General features: G+C 36.5%; 1 protein-coding gene across 1 annotated transcript in view; it reads right to left on the bottom strand.

Moving 5' to 3' along the window:
* Atg1 (serine/threonine-protein kinase unc-51-like protein Atg1) overlaps window positions 1-21,557 on the bottom strand; it is a 153,689-nt gene that overhangs the window by 66,294 nt on the left and 65,838 nt on the right. The window contains exons 5-8 of the mRNA XM_089095393.1: window positions 20,541-20,669; window positions 17,473-17,546; window positions 3,895-4,055; window positions 1,019-1,266 (exon numbers count right to left, since the gene is read on the bottom strand). Coding sequence (XP_088951519.1) covers window positions 1,019-1,266; window positions 3,895-4,055; window positions 17,473-17,546; window positions 20,541-20,669 — 612 coding nt within the window. The remainder of the gene's footprint in view (window positions 1-1,018; window positions 1,267-3,894; window positions 4,056-17,472; window positions 17,547-20,540; window positions 20,670-21,557) is intronic.

Genomic DNA, 21,557 nt, shown 5'->3' with positions numbered 1-21,557 from the left:
CATGTTATTAATCCATGCCGAATCCTGTTTTAAGGTTTTCGTTGTTTTGACCGCTTTGTCTTTCGTCCATTTTTCAAAACTGGAACTCGGGATTATCCCCCAAGAGTCGAAAAATTCTACACCAAGAAAATTACCCCTGTCATGTCTTGCACTTTCCTGACCTGACGAAAAAATTTTAGAATAAAACTGGCCAAAACGATTCACGACAACAGCTTTTTCATTCACAGAACTAGTTAAAGTATGAGGATGCCTAACAAAACAAGTCACTATGGGATCACCAGAAGACCAAAAGGAGAACAAGGGGGGGGGGGGGGTGGCTCCGGTACTTTTCAACCCTTAAAAAAACACCTTTCAATTTCAGTTCGAATGACTTCCTCCCAAGTTTCTACAACCATCCAGGAAAATATATGCAATGCACATCGCTCTTCAGTAATTCAACGCTATTAAGTTGAATCTGAAATGTGAAAAAGGTAGAAGTAAAGGTAGAGGAGAGGTAGAGGTATCAAAACGTAGAGGCATCCGGTGACAATCTAAAATACAGCTGTTACAAAAATCGTCAAATAGCATTTTTTTTTTTCTAGCCAATGGAAAAATACAAATTACTGCTGAAGCACCTTTAAAATAACGTTGTCTCAATATTTTTTTTCTCTCTTTTTTTGGTTGAATAAACGACCTGTTCACAGAACAGAATAGATTAGCAAGAAAGAATAGCCCAGTTTGAATTTTTCGCACTTAGGTTTTTATCGCCAATATGACGACAATTTGGACATTGAAGTTTTGTTTTATTATCTTATTCTCTATCCTGAATCAGAAAGCATAAAAAAAAGACATGATACATTCCATAGTAGGTTTTAACTTTTCTCTGCTGCTTCTATTATGGACATAATCAAATTCGCAAGTAAGCAGTACAAATGCTCTGTTTACTAAAAGCAATTATTCTTCTAAATTAAGGTTAAGAAAAACAAATCCGATAAGCTTTTGAAGCTTTAGACGTGGTAAGCATTTCCCAATAACTTACCTTTCGGACTAGGAGAAGAAGGAGCCGGAAGAGAAGTAGGTACTGATGGCGTTGCTTGTATTACTGGAGGATCCAGTTTAACTGGAAGTGGTTTAGGAAGAGAGGCAGCGGAATTCGGGGCAGCTAACTTCGTTTTCCGAATAAAAGAATGGTTGAAAAACTCATCAAATTCAATTCTATCCTTCGCATTTCTCCTCAGGAGGCCATTAAGCAAATTTGAAAGTTCTTGAGAGGTCCCAGACGGAATCCTTGAAAAGTAAGGAAAACTAAAAAAGTCATAGCTGAGTCTAAGTCCAAAATAAAAAGGATCATTTGCGATAACTTTGTGATTCCGCGAAACGGTGTTTTCCAGTCACGAGTGGTTTTCCTTATCAAAAAACCTGACAGATATCAAACTCTCACAAGAAAGGTAATATTTGTCTTATTACACATGCTAGTCGAATATTAAGCTCTGTTATTCCAGATAATTATGTCCCAACAGTAACTGCTACGCGAAGGGCTAGTTACACGTGTGCCTAAAAGAATAGGGACCCAGCCCTTTGCAACCCATAAAGACCACTAATAATATGCTCTGTGGTTAGGAAGTTACCTGAAAAATAAATTATCCATTCTTGGGGAAAAGTGTGACGTTGTAGATCTTCGGTTTGGTTTTAGGGAGCGGTTAGATGTCTGAAACACAAATTCTGTGTTTTTATCAATAACAGAATGTCATAAGATGATGAAGAAGAGTCTGCATGTTTGCTCGGTCGATTTCTCTAAAGCCTTCGACTCCATTTTACATTCACAAGTCATCGTAGCTTTGTCAAATAGCGGAATTAATTGTTTCATTTTCGCGTGCCGTTGGAAATGGTGCCATAATTCAATATTCCAAATTCGTTCTCGCTATATTATTATAATCCCCGTTCCTGTGAAACTTGGAATAAAACAATGGTCTGTATTAAGCCCTTTAATTTTCAAACAATATACTTAGAATGGTGAAGAGCAATATCCCACCTTATATTATTAATAGCCCCGTTGACATTAGTCACCGTTGACTGAAGATCGAGGAGATTTCTCCTGGCTGAAGATCGTTCGTCAATTGGAAATGCTGTTGAGGCCCTTCAGGCTAGCTTATCTGATATTGGCGTCGCAGTTGAACCGCAGGAGACTGAGAAGAATGAATTATAACAAACCCAACAGAAAAATTCAAACTCAGACTCCCTTAAAGTAGGTCTGGTTACTGTTCCTAGATCTGATTCACTGCAATACTTGTCTGCTACCTTTTTTAAATCGGTAAGACCGATGCATACTCTTTCTATTACTGCACTACAAAAAACAAAAACTTCGCAAAACATATGGTGTTCTAGCGAAAGCTACAGGGCAATTAGAAAAGTAAACACTGGACAGTGGCGGATCCATTATTTTTTTTTTTGAGGGGGGAGGGCAAAACAGGTTGATCCGATAAACTTGCGTTAGGAGCAAGTTTAATTAACGCAAACTTGCGTTAATTAAGTAAATTACACTACTTCAGACTAGGTTAGGGGGGCGCCCCCCTCTCCCCTCTCCTGGTTCCGCCACTGACACTGGACAGGCTTTAAAAATCTACCTTTGCAACACACGTGTTTTTCATATCTCTCTTATGGAAACACTTCTCTAAAATAGAACAGAAACATATTAGGATTTAATTTTACCGGTATGCAAAATTTGTCATTGGTATCCCTCTTCGGTTCCGTAGCTCATATACTAGCTGAAAAATTACATGTTTTTGACATTTCTGAGAGGATAGAAGAACTATCGGCTCGTTTGAAGACTGAGTAAGAAACTTTCAGACTTCCCGCTTAACCATCAACAATTCACAGTAAATGAGACAGATAGGCCTTTGTAATAGATCATGCTTTGGATTCTATATTTTTCGTCATGAATATTATTTTATCATGTAGTCGACAATTTATCGTATAGGCCTATTCGTTTTCATTTAGTTATATATTTCCTTTTACTCCTCTAATGCATTATTGTCGTGTAGTGAAGGAGGGTAAAAATAAATAATTATTATCATTATTTGACACAGATGCAGCCCAATAGATGACGTTCATACCCCTAAAAAAAAGAGAAAAAGTTACGAGCTGCTTGTCTGATGAAGACATGAGAAGGAGACAAATCGGCATTTGAATTAGTTGCTTATTCTGAGGGGGCAGAGGGTGTTCACACTCATTGAAACATGCTTATCTTGATGATATAATGGATACAAAACACCTTTTCTATTGTTGGATCCTTCTTAAATGACTTTAATCCCCTTGGAAATTAACCTCATTGAACGTTGGTAGCTATAAAAACAAAACCAACTGACCTACATAAGCACACTTTATGTAGCCGTGGAAGAATGTTAACATAGTGTACACTGGTCAAGAAAACATTTTAGGGTACTATTTTTCAGCAAGACTCCCAACCCACCGCCACCCCCTACCTCTGTGTGCAGGTATTGACGCTTAAAATTTCTCAGCTGTCTGGAACCAAAATGGGATGATACTCTAACTTTTATTTTCTTTTGCAATGACTTCACAAAAGTTGTAACATACTTTTATTTTTGGACATCCCGGTGTCATAATATTCAGTATAAATTTGATAATAAAAGTTAAATAGTTTACCAAATCAACCAAATAGGTTTGAATATGATATTCGTGTTGTAGAGATTGAAAATATAGGCAATACAACGCGGCAGATCTCGGCACCAGTTTTACAATTTAGAGGTTTGTCAGTAAGAGCCAAAATCATTAAAGCAATTAATTCATTTCATAGTTACTTGACTGAAGTGTAGGCCTACCTGTATAAAAAGTTAAATTTGTATAAAATCCGTCTTTTTTCTGAAACACCCGATACAACCTATTATGGTTACTTACTTTGGTGCTAAGTTGGCGTTCCTTTCATAGAACTGCTTGAGTTGTTGCGGTGTATTCGCTTGAAATGGGGCTTTGCCAGTTAAACATTGAAAAACTATCGTTCCGAGGCTCCATAAATCTGCCTTGGCATCATAATGCAAAGACATTATCACTTCAGGTGCCTACAAGTTAAGAAAAACATTTAGGTTAATGTTCATCATAATATGATACTAGAAACAAAATAACTTTACAAGATGACAATGTAGATCCTCCCTACTTTTGACTCATTCATTGGATCTCTACTTTTCCATTTATCCTAAAACCAATAAGAGTTCTACAACATAATGAACTAAAGGATTTTAGCAGGTATTTCTCCACGTCAGTCTGTTCGGGAAATATATCGAACTTTGAAAATTTTGCCGGCTGCAGGCCTTCGTGAATTTTACGTATTGTGGTTTATTTTTGGATTGCAGCAGGATATTCAGCCTCGTTGTTTTAATGATGTATTGTGCATTAGGTCTACTGTTCATTCTCACGATACTAGGATTAGTGTCGACTTATATTTTAGAGGCATTTAGTCCCGTTCATTTTTTTTTTTTTTGAGGCATTGGGAAATTGAATAGTTTAACTAGTGATATTAAGATTATTGGAGACCCGCATGTATTTAGAAAAGAATATTAAGGAACGGCTTTTTGTAGAATATGAGTTTTGATTGGTTTATTCATTTATTGTGGGGGTTATGCTGACATGATGTTCCCGGAGGAAAAGTAATGATTTTTTTTATATTTACTGTTTAGTGTGACAGTATTAGTTGTGTCGTTGGCCATGTGTCCTTTTTGTTTTAAGGATACTGTTTTCTCTACCTCCCCCATGGACAAGCTCTGCTTTTTAGGGGATGTAACAATAATTATTTAGTTTTTATGTGTTTTGTCAATAAATAATTCTCTTATAAAACATTATAATGTTAATTAAATAAGCCGTAAAGTAGCTCTGAATAACAAGCTAAAAATTGGAAACTCTTGGGCGAAGATTAATAAGAGATAAGTTAAATGCGGCATGGAGAGAGAGAATTGCCCCTGTAAGACCAAACCACTCAAGGACCATATGTGGTAAATAAAATTCATGAAATGGATGCTTCAGCTCTGAAAAAAAAAACAACAGTTTTTTATGCTTCAGACCCCCTGGAAAAGTCTCCTAATTCCCCATAAGGGTTTTGAATTGCATCCACCTATTATCAGGCTTTGTGGTTCAAACTTCATGTTCAAATAAAAAAGACAAACTAATAAATTTCAAACTTTACTACCATATTCATTGTTCTGCTTTTCTTACTTGAATGACTTTTCCAACATGAGAAAAAGTTTTCCCTTTGTTTTAGCTTTCAAAATCAAACTGAGTTTATTAAGACCTGAAGAACCATTAGTAACTGTTAATTACTTACAGAAATTAAACTGATAGAAACAGGGCTTTAGCATGGTCCCGTTTTCATTTAAGCTTCATTTGAGCCAAAGTTGCCACTCGTAGTAAAAAAAAAATACAAAAATGTTATTTTATTTTACCCGTAGTGATGTTACTAGTGATCTTCGTAGACAACTATTGTGTACTGTCTAGCTTATTCTTTTTCAAAAAAATTTCTAGTCCTTTTTATGGTTGAAATTTGATAAGAAAATATGAGTTTTATACCGTAAACATGACCGTATGAAGGTATGAACCACCCCTCCCCCCTCGAAAGTTTTGCCCAAATCCACAGAATTAGCAAAAACAAATGTAATGCATGAAAACAGCGCAATACAATGCAATTATTTTTTTTATAACCCCCCCCCCTCGAACAAATTCCTGGATACAACCCTGACCGTATACCCTTCGGGAAGCTGAAAATCAGTTCAATATTTTTGACAAAAAAAACGTTAAACGAAGACGTAAATTAAGCCTGAAATTGATAACAAATTAACCGGACAAAAAGAGTTATTTTCAATTGAACTTTTTTCCAATATCAGCTTAAACCCTTGTATGGTTTCCGTAACAACTTATATTTCATAAAATATCCGTAAAAACAATGTCGCGATTTATAGGGATTCATTTTGTTGTAGAAGTTTCGAGATGGTTATTAGTTAATCTTTTATAATGCTTTATGATAATTTAAGACCTTTTTAGTTGCTTTAATACCCGTAAGAACAAAGTAATTTCACTAAAATTTAATCTTTGAGAATGAAAAGGAAGAAAGGAGCCTTGACAAACCTTTTAAATTTGTCTATCAGCAGGTTGGGTTGTAGCAGCAGCTACAACATGGTCAAAGAAACTACGACCCTAGTAACCAAAAAAAATAACATACAAGAGAATTTCCTGTGAAAAGAAAATGATCAATTATTACTTATTCAGAAATGATAAATAATTTACGGATTCACCACATTCAGAAAAAGAAGTTTTCAAATTCTTAAAACGGGGCCCTGAAACGCCCCTATGAATTAGGGGTTATTTGCAATTTCAATTTTTAAAATCAAAAGAAAACGATAACTAAGGATGACTGTATAATCTCTCTATTGTGCTAAGAATGGTAGTACGACACTGATGTCTCTTTTATTTTCGCCACTTCGAAGCATTACGTAATGGATGGTTAAATTGGTACTGTTGCACTAATTGGTACACAGTCCTATGGACTGTCCAAGGAATATAGTCATGGAGACCCGTAAAGCGGATAATTGCTATCTAAATTGATCGCAAAGCGAGGTTTCTCATTGAATTTACAATATCTAAACTGTTGTTTTTTGGGGGTTTAGGGCGGGGGGGGGGGTGAAAGGTACCTACAGTTAGGTTAGATTAGGTTACGCACTTAATACATGCTATGCTTTACCCCCACCCCCCTAATATGCAAGTATATAGCCCAAATTTGTTTCTAAACTATTATATATTCATCCTATTTTATTTCTTTTTATTAGCATTAACCAAACTTGACTTATTTTGTGTGTACCATTAAGTGCAACAGTACCGTTAAATTTAAATGATTTGGGATTTATTCAACAGATAACGTTCGTGATATTCACTTTATACAAACCTAGACTGACAGCACTAGGATGAAGTGTGCCGCAGAACAAAAATTATAATTTTGGGTGTAATCTCCGAAATTGATTTCGCTCGCTGGAGCTAGTAAGTAGGTTTTTCTCTCTTGAAAGGTTTTAGTAAAGAAGACTCTTTGACATGAATATGAATCCGCCCAGTTCCTTAGGCATCGTTCAAAATACAGCACTGTCACGTGATAGTGTCACGTAGCACTCAAGGCCGTATCCAGGGGGGAGTTACCCGGTTTGACCCCCCCCCCGAACTTTTTGACCGAGTCGAAAATTAGTCTAAAAAATACCTTTAAAGACGAAAATTTTAAAGACGGGAAAAAATCGGGTAACCCCCCCCCCGAACAAAAATCCTGGATCCACTCTTGGTAGCACTGACCAATCATTAGTATTGCTGAAACCAATGCAGCTAGAGGATTGAAAAAAAGTTTTCAGTAGATGATCTAGCGGTGTATCTACTGAATATGTATATACCTTAATGACTAAAGATTTACAAACAATACTTTGTTCAATCAACCACCTTTGCGCCGAATCTAGCGTGGATAAAAGCTACCCGAGGTTGCCCTCTCTGGGATGCGCTGGGCCATCAAGCTGCTTAAGACATTCTTTTTCAATTGACCGTATTTTAACGCTTTTAGTTGATAGCAATAGTGCCAGATTTGCCAACTTTTAGGCTTTTGATCCCTTAACATAAGTACATTCAGCTCCTGAATTTCTCCAAATTCTTCCCTTGTTCTTCTAAAAGAGTCAACATAAAATGGTTGACTAATAAATTATACAACAACTGATAAAAAGCCAAATTACATATTAGCAGAAGCATACTGCTCTACAAAGAGGAACTGTTGAACTGATTGATTACAGCTAAATTATACAATACTGAAAGCCAGTTCTGTGCGCACAAATTAATTTCAGGGGGAGAGGTACAAGTAGTCCAAAGCCATTCTTTGAAAAATGCAAAGTATTTGAAACATACTGATGCTTAAAAAAGGCCTGTTTTTTTTTTGTCGGAAAAGCATCTAATTTGTTCCCGAATGTTTCAATTTCGCACCGTGTATACCTTTGATTTCATAGTGGAAGTCAGGCTTCCCTCTATATCCACTGTGGACAAACTTGGCAAGTTCTATAATCAAAGGTCTACATACCACATCAAGTGCTTTCAATAAGTAATAATTTCCGGAGTACAGCTGACAGTTTTTCTATTTTCAATATTTACTAATCCTAGTAGTTTCTAAGAGGCGCTCAGTTCAATTTTAATTTTAGCATTCCAACAAAAGATATCTCCAATATTCTCATTATTTAGACCATATATTATTAAATAAATTACATTTTACCATAACTAAAGGGTAGGCTATAAGACAAAATATCCCCTTTATATGTATTCTATTGTACCAAATTTGGTATTGTATTTTACAAACGTTTAGGTAACAAAAAAAAAAAACAATATGCTGTGCTTATGTCCCGTTTCCAGTAAGAAGAAAAGAATAATTTTTCGAAAGAACTAGAGGATTACTTGTTAAACGAGCATAACCCAATAAATGATGGGAAAAATAATTATATGATAAGTGAAAAAAAGCTGAAATGAAATGTAAAATAAAAGTTTTCAATTGAAAGTAAAGAGCAACGCTAGAGCTTCCACAGGTTGATCTTCCATCAGCAGCCAACATTCAAGTATTGCTACGGTACTGCTTTACTGAAACCAGCAGGTTTTCGGTAACTGCTGTTGTTAACATAAAAATAGCTCTTTCGTTTTACAGTTTTATCAAATATTTGTAATCACCAATTTGTCATTTGCAGTATTGAAGCACATTTTTATTAAAGCGCAAATGACGTTTGGGACGTTAGAGGACTGCAGCCCTTTCCAGCCGACAGTGATTTCTGCGTGTGCAAAATTTTAGCGTTGGTCTCAACTTTCATTTGTAGACTAAAGTTTTTCTACGGTGCTCAACCTAGGTGCTCTTTTCTGCTAGGCCAGATATATTAATATCTGGCCTAGCTAAAATTGGTTGAATTATCAGACATAGGTGGAAACATGGGGGAAGGTGTAATCTCAAGGCACAATATGAAATCCCCCTAGAAAAGCTTTAAGATTTACGATTAAATCAAAATTCCGAACCTACCTATATACAAGCCTATGTCGGTAAATCTCAGCCTAAGAGAAGTCTTCCGCTCTGAAAACAGTCACACGATGTTATAAAACGAGTAGGCGAAGCCATGCCAGTATTTTTCATTACACAGTCAGTAGGTTTCATTAAAATGGTGAAATATTCAATACCTGATTTTGACAAGTCTACCCTGTTTTGTCTCAAGGATAAGGGATTGAGTTGAGATTTTCAGGAACGGGTGTTTGTTTTTTTAAGGGGGAGGGGGTAAGGGATTTAAAATTCGATTTGGGAGAAGGGGGCAAAACATTTTCCCCCAATCCTCACAAAAGAGTATATGCTGGATGTTGTGTGTTTTTTTTATACTGGTTGATAAATAAGAAAGTTTTCTTGAAAATATTTAGTTAGTATAAATAAATCCTGCCGGAGAGCCCCCAAGGATACGTGAACATCTATTTTATTGGAAGTATGTAGCTTGTACCCAGCCTATCAAAAATAATTGCGACCGTCTGCCGTTACAATTATGCAAAATGAAATTCAGTTGATTTTGCGATGACGTAAAATTTAAAGACAACAATCCTCATTCTTTGCCTCTTGAACCTGAACTGAACAAATTAAGCACAAGGATTCAAAAGCGTGCCAAAGGATGACGAAATGACTCTGAAGCATTGCCAAACCTAGCAATTAAAACAGGTATAAAAACAATTAAAAAAGAGAACAAAACAAAGAGGATGACGAAATGGTTGCTAACCTTTAAATAAGATAGTTTTCGATTTAAAGACGCTAGACGACTTTTAGTTGGATAAAGTACTGAAAAACCAACAGGTTTAGGTACAATGTGGGAAATATTGACAGTCGAGGCCGTATCCAGGGGAGGTTATGGGGTTTGACAGCCCCCTCCCCCTCCTAAAAATTTTTGCCCCACTCAAAGAGCATAACTAAAATGCAAATAAACAAATTTTTAATCCGTTTTAATTTTTTGCCCCCCCCCCCTCCGAACAAAATCTTGGATACACCCTTGTTGACAGCCTTGATCATTTTAGGTCTCAAATGACATCCAGACAATAACTGAAACAAGAAAAAAATCCACACGATTTCAGTGTCAATCAGATAATAATATGCATATTAATATATATATATATATATATATATATATATATATATATATATATATATATATATATATATATATATATATATATATATATATATATATATATATATATAAAATAGAGATTAACAGAATCCGGAATCTTCATAAAAGAAGATCCCCTTCACCTTGCATATGTTTCTATCAAAAGATGATACTAGTTTACTTTTTTGCTGCACAACGCCATATGGCAGAATCCAATGACACCAAACTGACAGATTTATTTCTATTTAAGATTTTAATTAACTGTGTTTACTAAATGCATACGCACAAATGACATTCTAGTCTTTAGACTAGATTATTACTTGTGATAATTTCTTTTTGTTTGACTTGAATTTCTGTTCGTTTTAATTAGCTATTTTAATTTTTGTTCATCTATGGTTTCATTTATTCGTTTATAGAAGTCCCTATTCGTTCTAGGTTTGAATTATTATGTAATATTATCTCTGCTCCTTTTAGGTTTTAATACTACTCTTTATGTGTTCTTTAAAAAATACTTATTACATTTTTTTTAATTAGTCTCGGTTTGTTTTTCGATTGACACGGTTTCGTTACGCGTCAATTGTAGGAATACTCGAACAAAATTCAAAGGATATTAGTAAAATCAGATCCAATTTCCAGTTTAAGAATTAAAATTCGAATATTCAGTCAAAATTTTCGATCAGCCGTAGTTTAGTGTATAAAATGTCCAACTCGACCCGAAAAATCTGAAAAAAGTCCGACTACAAGAATAAAGCTTCTCATTTTCTACACTATTATAGACTTTCAGAACCGCTCAAAATGGTTTCTCAAACGTCTTCTTCTGCAAATGATTTTGGGAATTTCAGCTTGCTGTTGTGTTAGGCTGAAAAGGATGCAGTGAGTCGCCTTTCAGTTCCCCGATCCGATCCCGCTACTCCCGCTTTCATCCTTTTGGTCCTTCTTTTAGCACGCAGCCGCACTAGAAATTCCTTGCGCTGACGACGCAGCTATTTGCAGTTCAGACACCATGGACCATTAGCCAAGACACTATGTTTTCAAAACGCTGTCAACCGCGTGAAGAAGAAAAAGAAGTTGCAACAAATTCGGAATTTCGACGAAAAACCGAAATTGTGAACCAAAATCCCTCTTCTGGGCGTAAAAAAGCCTGTTTATTTTGCTTTCCATACTATTTTGTTTTCCATCCTAGCCACTCTGGCATAAGTAGTAATCATCAGGTTGATGAAATAGCAAAAAATGCTATAAATATTGACCAGCCAAGTGGGAGACCAATCCCAATTAGAGATATTTACCGATGGAGGCTATCAGATATTAGTTTTAATAAAATTAATCCTATCCTTTCCCCCTTGCCCAATAAGTATCTTTCTAAAATTTATCATAGAATTCGTTCTGGAACAAATGGACTAAATTTCCTTGCATTCTCATATAAGTTTTCTAATTCAAGTGGTTCCCTGTCCCCTCTTTGCAGGCATTGTAATATGAATAATGAAACTATTGACCATTGCCTATTTGAATGTAATATGCTGACGTCTGCACAACATACCTTGCTTTGTAAACTGTTAAAATGCTTCAAACACCACAAAATCTCACTATCAGCCAAGAGCCTAGCCAACTATACCTGCACACAGAGCCCAGAAATCGATATCTATCTTCTTATAATTGAACTCCTTGAGTCAAAAGATCTACTGAAAGATATCTGAGAATATCTAATAAATAAGAGACAAGCAGGCCAGTAGCTCTGTAGCCCACAGAGTGAAGCAAAATGAAAAGGGCTAAATAGTACCAACTGAATAGCCCGCCTGCTGTGAATTAGAAGAAGAAGAAGAAGACGAAAAACCGAAATTGTGAACCAAAATCCCTCTTCTGGGCGTAAAAAAGCCTGTTTATTTTGTTTTCCATACTATTTTACCTTCTGCTTTGCCTTTTTTCCATCGGATCAAATGGCCGAGAGCACCTTCTACTTCTTCTTGGGCTGCTGTGCGGCGATCTTGACCACGTTCTAGACAGTGTTATACCTTATGGGCCTAATGGTCCAGTCCAGTACAGGCTCTCTAGGAAGGTGACGAACGCGGTGACGATTTCAAAAATGCTTAGCTACTCATTAGTATTAATTTATTGTAAAACTGGTGTCAAAAATCATACTATTAATTTAAACAAGTATGACAGTCTTTGGCAATAGTTTTGCATATTCAAAAGAAAAAAAAACAAAAAAAAAACGCTTTAGCTGATGCCTTGTATATTGTACAACTCCATAGTACAATTCCCAAAAGAGCGATGTAAAACCTGATTTTATAGGCATAAGAAAATGGATCTCTTTTCCGCTCTCAATTTCAGCCCGGAGATTTTCGCCGTGTACGAGACATCCAGAATAGTGGGAAAGTAATGCAAAACAGGGTTTTCGATTTTTGTTTTCTCTTAGGAGAGATACTTACAGCTTAAACATTCACTTATGCTCCTTACCCTCTTACATCTTTCATCTGCACCTAACTTAAACTAAAGCTGCAGTTCCACTAGACTGAAAGCTCTCGTCTGCGGTCGCGTTTGCTCTAACACACTTGAGTCGTGTTAAGAGGGGAGCATCGACCTCTAAGTCGCGGGATACATATTTCTTTCTTTTCATGCCAGACTTGGCCTGCATGATAGAGGTAAGGGTCACACTTTTGAGCGAATTCCTATGATCTATTTTCACGTCTTTCAACGTAGAAAAGAACCACTCTACAACTGCGTTCGAAAACGGCAAGGTCAAAAGATACTGCACAACCCCCACTATGTTGGGGAATCTCTGCGTACCATTTGGCGTCTTCAAAGAAGCCATATGGAGCCAGAAATCACAGACGTCTTGCACATCTGGAAGATCAAAGATCAGTAGACTCCGCCATTCTTCTATAATTTTTCGTGCATCCCACGATGGTGCCTTATACCGCTGAAGGATCTTTTGGAGGAGAGTGACAGCACCGATATTCAAAGCTTTCACAGTATTTCGCGCAATGTAAACAGTTCATCTTCAAATGAAAATCGCTGCTTGATTCGCTTCACCGCCTCTACATACAACTTCCGAGCACATGCATAGATGACTTTCACTTCACGTTCATCTGCTTTTGTACTCGGGTCTGATTGGAAGGTCTGAAGAGACTCGTGAGCTGCAACTCCCAAGCACACATCTTCCACTGCAAGGTATTCAGTTGTGTTGTCGGGGTCAAGATTCAAAGGCGAGGTTGATCTGACGTAGCTGGTCTTCATGGAATTCATGACCAGTTTTCTCAAGAGTATCTCCACCTCTAATTTTATTTTGTGGAACAGCGGTTTTTCACTTTGGAAAAGAAAATTGAAATCTGTAAACAGCTCTAGTACATAGAGCTGGAACTCAAGCTGAATCCGAAGCAGTGGATTCTTTAGGGCTTGCCATGCCCTGTCGTTTGCGTGAGCGGGATCTTCAGCTACTACTAACTGAAAGTAGCTACAAAGTGCATCCCAATTCTGCAATAGTCGCTGAACGCACATCCGAAGTGATAGCCAGCCTGTCTGACCTGGGGCAAGCACGTTCAGGACTGGGGTGTCAGTAAATAGCTGATGTAGTTCAAACTCAGAGCGCCTTTTGGCACTCATGTTAGAGTGATCGTATACAGTCCGATATAGACCTTCCAGTTGCTTTGGAAATTGTTTGCAAGCATAAGAAGCCACCAAATGAATGGAATAGCTGCTGCACTTGACAGACATCACAGATGGGAATTTTTCTTTGATTCGGCTGACAACGGAGTTCTCACACCCAAACATAGTATTGCAAGTGTCTGCACAGAACCCAACCCAGTTCTCCGTAGGTATTTTTTTATCTTCAAGAACTTTGCATAGCATATTGAAAATAGTTTCCGCCTTCCCGTCGGAAAACTCAACCATATCTAGAAGGTCGACTTCTACTTCAAAATCCTTTTTGCAGAATAAAACTGCAATTGCAAGTTGTTTTTTTACTGCCACATCAGTTGTCTCATCAATAATGATAGAAAAAGGCGTCAATCTCAACTGATCACACAGAACTTCATTGTAGTACGGTCCTAATGCCTGTCTGATCACATTTGTTACATTTCGCTTGCCCAGACTAATTTTTTCAACAACAGCCTTGTGTGGCAAACTTTTCAGAAAAGGTACAAGAGTTTCTATAAATGATAAAGGCAGATTGTTTTCTACAATGAAAGCAGCCAACTTGGCCTTTAGGCTTTCTTCTTCGTTTTTGTCTGTAGTAAGGACATGATCAATCCTTGCAGTGAGCTTTCTTGAAGCCTCTAATTTCCTTACACTTTCACTGTGCTTCGAACTCTTTGCAAGTTTTCGGAGTTCGGATTTACCACAACACAAGGACTGACTGCAGTGCGAACAGAAAGCCTTTTCTTCAGAAGACTTGTCCTTTGCAAGCCACCCTTTAAATTCAGGGACATTCAGCCAGTTCAATTTGGCTTTTTTCCTCTGAGCCTTATTTCTTGGGAAGGATCTTTTTTCTTCTCCCTTTCTTTTCCGCCTTTCTTCCCCACTAAGATATTCAATGTCAGTTTCAGAAGATGATGAGCTGTCCGACATGATGGTACTTCCTGCAAGCAGACTTGATAAGTAAAATGTAAAAAGTTTATTACAGCAATCGATCTATAAAGTATGCTTCACTTCAAAAACAAAGAAATTCACTGTCTCTTAACTGTTGAAAGCTGCTCTTCTTAAATCAGAATGCCATTTTAACGGAGATATTAGCAAAAGATGAACCTGTGAAGCACATTTTATAATTTTGCAGATGATATTGAACTAATCTAGTAAATTATAAGTTTGATGTTTTCAATACAGTTTTCCTGAATAATTTTAGCTTTCTTTATCTAAATAGTAAAAAAAAAGAAAAGAAAAAACGAATGTGAATTATATAGCCTATGACACTTTTTGATATATTAAAACAAAACTAATCTATGACACAGGCTACACCAACCTGAAAAAGCCTGTGTAAATCTACTGTACGATAGTCAGAGTAGCCTTAAAGGAAATTGAAACCCTCTTGACCTTTTAAACCTTCATTGTAGGATACCCTAGTTACAGCCAGTCAGGAACTCTACTCTTTTGAGACTATCGCGCAATAAAGCCATCTTTGGCTAATAAGTGGATATGCTACTACTTAGTGAATGCCCAAAACGAGATAGAGTCCCGAGAGAGCTAATTTCCACTCAGGAGAAGATCTACCAATTTTTCTCCTAAGTGGAAGTTAGCTGTGCTTGGGAATAATTTCACTTTGAGCATTACTGACAAGAGACAGATTCTCTCCATTAGAGGAAGTTGCCTGGGCTGGGTGATGATCGCAAAATAGTAGAGTTCCTGACTGGTTAGCTATAGCCTACTGCTCAGAGAAACTCTTTTTTTCTCCTTCCATACCCCGGTTCCAGACACATGCAGCCACAGCAGGGTACATGTAGGCTACATGTAGGCTATCCTGCTTGGTGCAGAATCCATTTATTCTGTCCTGAGTGGCCATAGTGCTGTTCAGGATAGCTACGATGGTTCAAGTGCGCTTCGCAGATAAGTTCTGGACAAATTCTGGGTAATTTCTCTGTTAGAATTAAACTTGACTTCAAGAAGAGTGCCATAATTACTAGTCTTTTACCGATCTACATACCTAGACCCACACCCAACTTGCATTCTTCTTTTCAGTAGACCATTTTGAGACATTAAAACATTCTGAACCTGTGCAGCACATGGTGTCACTAAACCATGGTGGCCTAGCTCTCCTGTAGGCTACTATGTTGGCAATAGACTTTCTAATCTTATACTGGCATTGGAAAAAAGTCTCACCTTAACTTTCCTCAGATCTCGAAATTAACTGAAATATCAAAGCAGATTGAAGCAAAGCATGTGCAAATTTTCCAAAATTGTACCTTGTCAAACTGTCGCCACTAACGCTAATGACGTTCCGAAAATCCCTAACAGAATTGGCCTTCTAATTTTACTAGTTTGAAAATCCTTTTTTATTGGAGTTGGAGAATCCAGTAATCTAGAAAAATACACAAATCCGAAAAATATCCGTTTTTTACTGAAAATCCGACAAAATTCCGAAGTCCGACACGATATTTTTTTGTCCGACAAGAGGGCCGAAAATCCGACAATGTCGGAAAAATCCGACATAGTGGAAGACTGATACGATACGGGATCAAAACTCCGCACTGGCGTTTTTCTCTCTTTTTTTATGCGAAGAATGTGGAATCGAAGAACTGAATGTGTACATTTATTAAAAAGTAGCAAACAAAGTATTATTTTAATCAATCAGACTGGGGTATACATTTGTTCCTGGGTGAAGAAATTTTGATAGATAATCCAAAATTGTTTAACTTTGATCATAAGATGTAGCTTACACACCTTTGCTTAGAATGATTTTATGTAAAGGAAATAAATTTGTAACTAATAGCTAATCCATTAACTCCAATTGATAGACATTGAAAGAAAATCCGTGACACATCCATGTGATCAAGAAGCTACTTCTGCTACTACTAACAACTCACAGCAGCACCAAGCCGCCTGAGGCCAACACGGCTATGTATGCTCCTTCTTCATTCCAATCTACTCAAAGCCTCCCTCTTTACACTCTCCCAAGAAGAAAGTTATAGTGTAATTCTTTCTATTCTGCAGTACTTCTCAGAAATCTTTTACTGATAATACACAGCTGAACCCCTCAAATAGTTGTGGATTAATCCTATATAATTCTTACGAATAATTGTCAACCAACATATATTTGCGGAAAGGTTTGAACGAGGTAAAATGTTCAATGCTAAATTTTTAGCAAAAACTCACTTGGCCCATTTTTGTATTGTCAACAATTTAGAAAACAAATATTTGTCAGGTTTATAGGGTATTTTTAAGAGAAAGCAAGAAACGAGCCAGAATTCACAAAAGGAATAATTTTTCCTGGTCAAGTCAGTAACAAAGTTAAGCCTTAAAATGAAGAAAAACTGCTGTTTCTCGGCATATTCAACATAGGCAATCTGAATCAACATAGGTGTATCTATAAAGCTTACGCGAATGAACTGACCAACGATAGTAGGCTACTCACATTTTGTAGGATAAAGGAAAAATAATGCTTTGCATAAGACGTTTGAGAAAGAGAGAAAAGAGAGAAGAGAGACGGAGAGATAAAGAGAGGCAAGAGAGAAATAGACAGATAAAGAGAACAAAAAACACAGCCAATAGCTTAATAAGCTAGTAATATTAATAGTAACCTAAACATGACACAAGTATTTAAAAAAATATATTCTATTTCCATATACCAACATAATTAAATAAGAAAAGGAAATACCATATACATAGGTGATCCACAGAGGGTAGCAGCCATCACACCATCACTAAGAAACCTTGCAAATCCGAAATCAGCTGGAAGAATAAAGATAGATTAGAAGACATGAATGAATAAACGATAAGGTATCCACCCCCCAATCTCTAAAAAAATGCACGTAAGTAAAAATTTCCTCTAACCAATTGTAAAAGTTACCTTTATCTGTGGGTTTATAATGGATCTGGCATGATTTGGAAAATTACCTGCCAACTGGAGGAAACAATCTCAAACTGTTAGCCTAAAAACAACCTCTCGGAAGAATGCTTAGACATTACCCTGCCCCCGCAAAATTGGCTGCATACACCTATGATACAAGATATGCAAGTGTTATCAAGCAGCCTTGAAAAGGTATAGTCATCAGAACAAATTTTCCTCATGAGGGGGCAAGGCTGTAGGATAAGGCTTTGTTATATTGATTTATTATATCCAGAGCTGGTTAGTTGTTGAAAGTACAGAGGGATTCTTTTTTGTATATGAACCTGACTGTCACTCCTATGACGCTTTTCAACAAAAACTTCTTCAAAGCCAAGATATTCGTTAACACATTTTATGAAATCAATTCAAGAAATATCTGTTAATAGGTTACCCCCCCCCCCCCCAAGGAAAAGATAACTTAGATCAAACAGAAATAGTCTTGTAATAAGACAAACTTAATACGAATAGGAAATACCATGAATGAATAGAAGATACCTAAAACACACGTAAACTAAAATTAGTAGTCAAGTCTATGATTGCTGCAGCTCGTCCAATTTCAAGCAGATCTGGGAACTTCCACACAGAAGGCACAAGGGGCTTAAAAATACAGTAAAATTCTTAAAATCTGCCCTTTCAGTTCAACTGCCGTATGGTTTTTGCCCTATAATTTTAAAGTAGATTCAAGCAATTTCCTGATAACGAATGGGAAGGAGCCTCTTTAAGTCATCATTCTCATATTCAATTAGCTCAAGATGATTGCCCCAAAATGTTCAAGTATAAGTTTTAAAATAAACTTCCTGTCTTTCTAATGAAAACGTGGTAATGGAGTGGTAATAGGTTGTGTGGGCCACGGGCCCAGTTTGTGCCTCTAACTATACAGATTAAAATATTTGGTTGATTTAGGTTCGAACAAGTATTGGACCTGACTGCTAAAAAGTCGGCAGTTGGATGATCTGTTTGGAACCAAAATTTCATAATCTGTACGATGTTTTCGTGCGACGGTTAAAACAGAAAAAGCAATTATTCGGTGAAGCTCTTCTTACCAAACAAACTTTCCTAACCTAGGGATTGTGTACCAGATCCAACAATAATTTGCGAATAAATCAATACACGATAGCTGCCAATTTTGAAAATGAAGAATTACCATCTCCACAAAAGTGGGTAGGGCCACTCTCCCTTTCCACACTTTTAATTGCTAGATACTTCTCTTTGCCGGCCTACGCAATGAACCTGCTCTGTGTTTTCTTATTCTACTATGATCAACCAGGACGTGAGAACTTACTTAGCGGTAGCCTACTCCCGAATTTTAGCAAATACCCGTATTATATCTGTTCAAAGTCCATTAAAAAAAATTTTGTACCTTACCTAAAAAAGAAGGGATTGGGGCAAATTTTGATTAAAAATCACAGGAGAATTTTGGCCCCTCCGGAAATGTTGTTACAAAACATAATAAATATAGCACATAAAAATTAGGAAAACTACCGCTAAAGAGCGTATTTTGATAGAAGGGAATTTTCCTCACACTTGCCACTTTTCAGAGGATACAAAATTTCAGAGGATACTTTCTTGACCAAAAAGTTGAGCAACGTGTGAAAATGTAAGAAAGATAGCTATGTTTGACTAAAAATCTGTTTTTAAAGCTTATGATTGTATTACTGGTCAGGCAAGCATAAAAAAGAGGGACCCACCATCTTTGTAATGTCAAATATTTTACGAACATCATTAATTTGTCTTAATTTCATTAATTTGTCTTATTTTTCATTAATTTGTCTTATTTTTCATTAATTTGTCTTATTTTTCATTAATCTGTCTTATTTTTCATTAATTTGTCTTATTTTTCATTAATTTGTTTTGTTTTTCATATGCTTCGTTTGCTCAACATGATTTTTCAAATTACTTAGCCACCCCCACCCCTTACATAAGACAGATTCCTGATTAGAAACTTCTGATTGTTTAATGTGAAAGCTACACGTAGGCTTAAAAAAAGCTAACGCAGAAACAGTATCATACCATTGAGCAGGACCCTCTAAGAGGAGAGAACCAGGAGTAAAAAAAAAAAAAAAAAAAAAAAAAAAAAAAACCATGCCTCTTCTCATACACAATCGCACGACCGTCGGGTAACTCATAAGTCAGTTTTGGGATTGTGTTCACACTAGCCAGTCTCATAAGCCAGCCTAGCATTTCATTAACACTTGCATTTGGCATTTTCTTGAAGCTAAAGAACATCTTATGGCAAAACACCTCTTATGTGAAACAAATTTAGTATAGCCAATAGTTCCAAATTTTAATAGAACATTCAGTTCTTGTGTTCTCAAGATGTCTTCATTTTCAAGATACAAGATTATTTATTAAAAAGACACGAACAAAAACTTTCCGCCAGATCTTCCGCCAAAAGCCAAAATGGTCTGGAACGCAGAGGACCACAAACAACAATTAGACAAAAACTACTTAAAAAGAATAACAAGGGCGCAAGGGCGTAGTAGATTCAAAATTATCTAAAAGAGTGAACTAGTGGAACAGGAAAAAAAACTAACGAATTTATTTAAGCAACCTTTTATTGACCTTTCGAGGACCCCAAGGTAGTAGCATTGTCTTGGCACTGAAAGGTCGTGAGTTCTATGCCATACTGCACGTATACAGAGGATAAAACACGACACCATGGGAGGTTTTTGAAACAAGAAATAAATATGGATTACGTTGAGTTGGAAGATTGGAAGTAGAGCAGAATTGAAGCTTGATGACAGAAGAAGATAGAAGTAGACCGCAAAGGTACTTGAATTTGTGATTCCACGCTAAATGGATAAAAAAAACAAAAAAAAAACAATAGGCCATCTTACCAATTTTCAACTTGATTTCAAGAGGTTGAGGCAGAGTTCGTGACTGCGTAGTATGACTGAGTAGGATATTCTGAGGTTTCAGGTCTCGATGCACAATCCCCTTACCATTGAGTGCCTTCATAGCATCAGCTGAAAAAGAAAAGTTTTGAATATAAAAAGAACAATGGGAAAAACACATATTTGCTCAAACTAACGAGCTTCCTGGAGACATTTTTCTTCAAAAAGAAACTAAAAACCAGCACGTTTTGAATCATAAGGCACTAGTCGAAGCTGGCTCATATGCAAGGATTAATTTTAGGGCATTGCAATATTTTAAGGGGGGTCAAATACATCAAAACAACAGAAAAGCAAACTATATGAAAATTTGAGAAAATCATGAGATCTGAAGGGAAGAGGTCAAGGTTGTGGGCCCAAAGCATACCCGCTTCCCTCCATATCTACCTGAGTCAGTGAGAATGATTTGGAAGCATTTTGCGAGAGTTTAATAGTCTATTAAGTTACTTGCGGTTTTAGGGCTACATGAAATTTCGAGTTTCTAGCCTTAATAATGTAGCAACTAATTCAATAAACACCCAAACAGAAACTCAAGTGTTATATATTTGCATAACAAATGAATTGTAACTCAGAATCTTTATGTAGTCTACAAACAAATAAAGGACCACGGGTTATTTACTGATTAAATACGTTACAACGGATTATGTACTTTGATAAAAGTATTCCTTTTTGTAATTAATTTTGAGAAACATTTCCCAAAAAATCGCCAAGAGAAAGACCCTCAAAAACCCTCATTAAAACCTAAAAAGAGCAGAAATATTCATGTAGTGACTCAAATCTAAAACGAACAAAAATTTAAGTGAATAATCACATTAAAGACAAAAGATAACATACTGCTTTGGATAAATAGATAAATCCTAAAACCAAACATAATTACAATGAAAATAAGGTCGAACTTTAAAACGAACAGAAAAGACCACGAATAATAGTAAGGCTACCACCCCCCCCCCTCTAGACCTCCTA

This window comes from Artemia sp. Qi Xiang Cuo, chromosome 10 (genome assembly GCF_049724085.1).
Source record: "Artemia sp. Qi Xiang Cuo chromosome 10, ASM4972408v1, whole genome shotgun sequence".
Classification (NCBI taxonomy): Eukaryota; Metazoa; Arthropoda; class Branchiopoda; order Anostraca; family Artemiidae; genus Artemia; species Artemia sp. Qi Xiang Cuo.
This window is presented reverse-complemented; position numbering and strand designations above follow the sequence as displayed.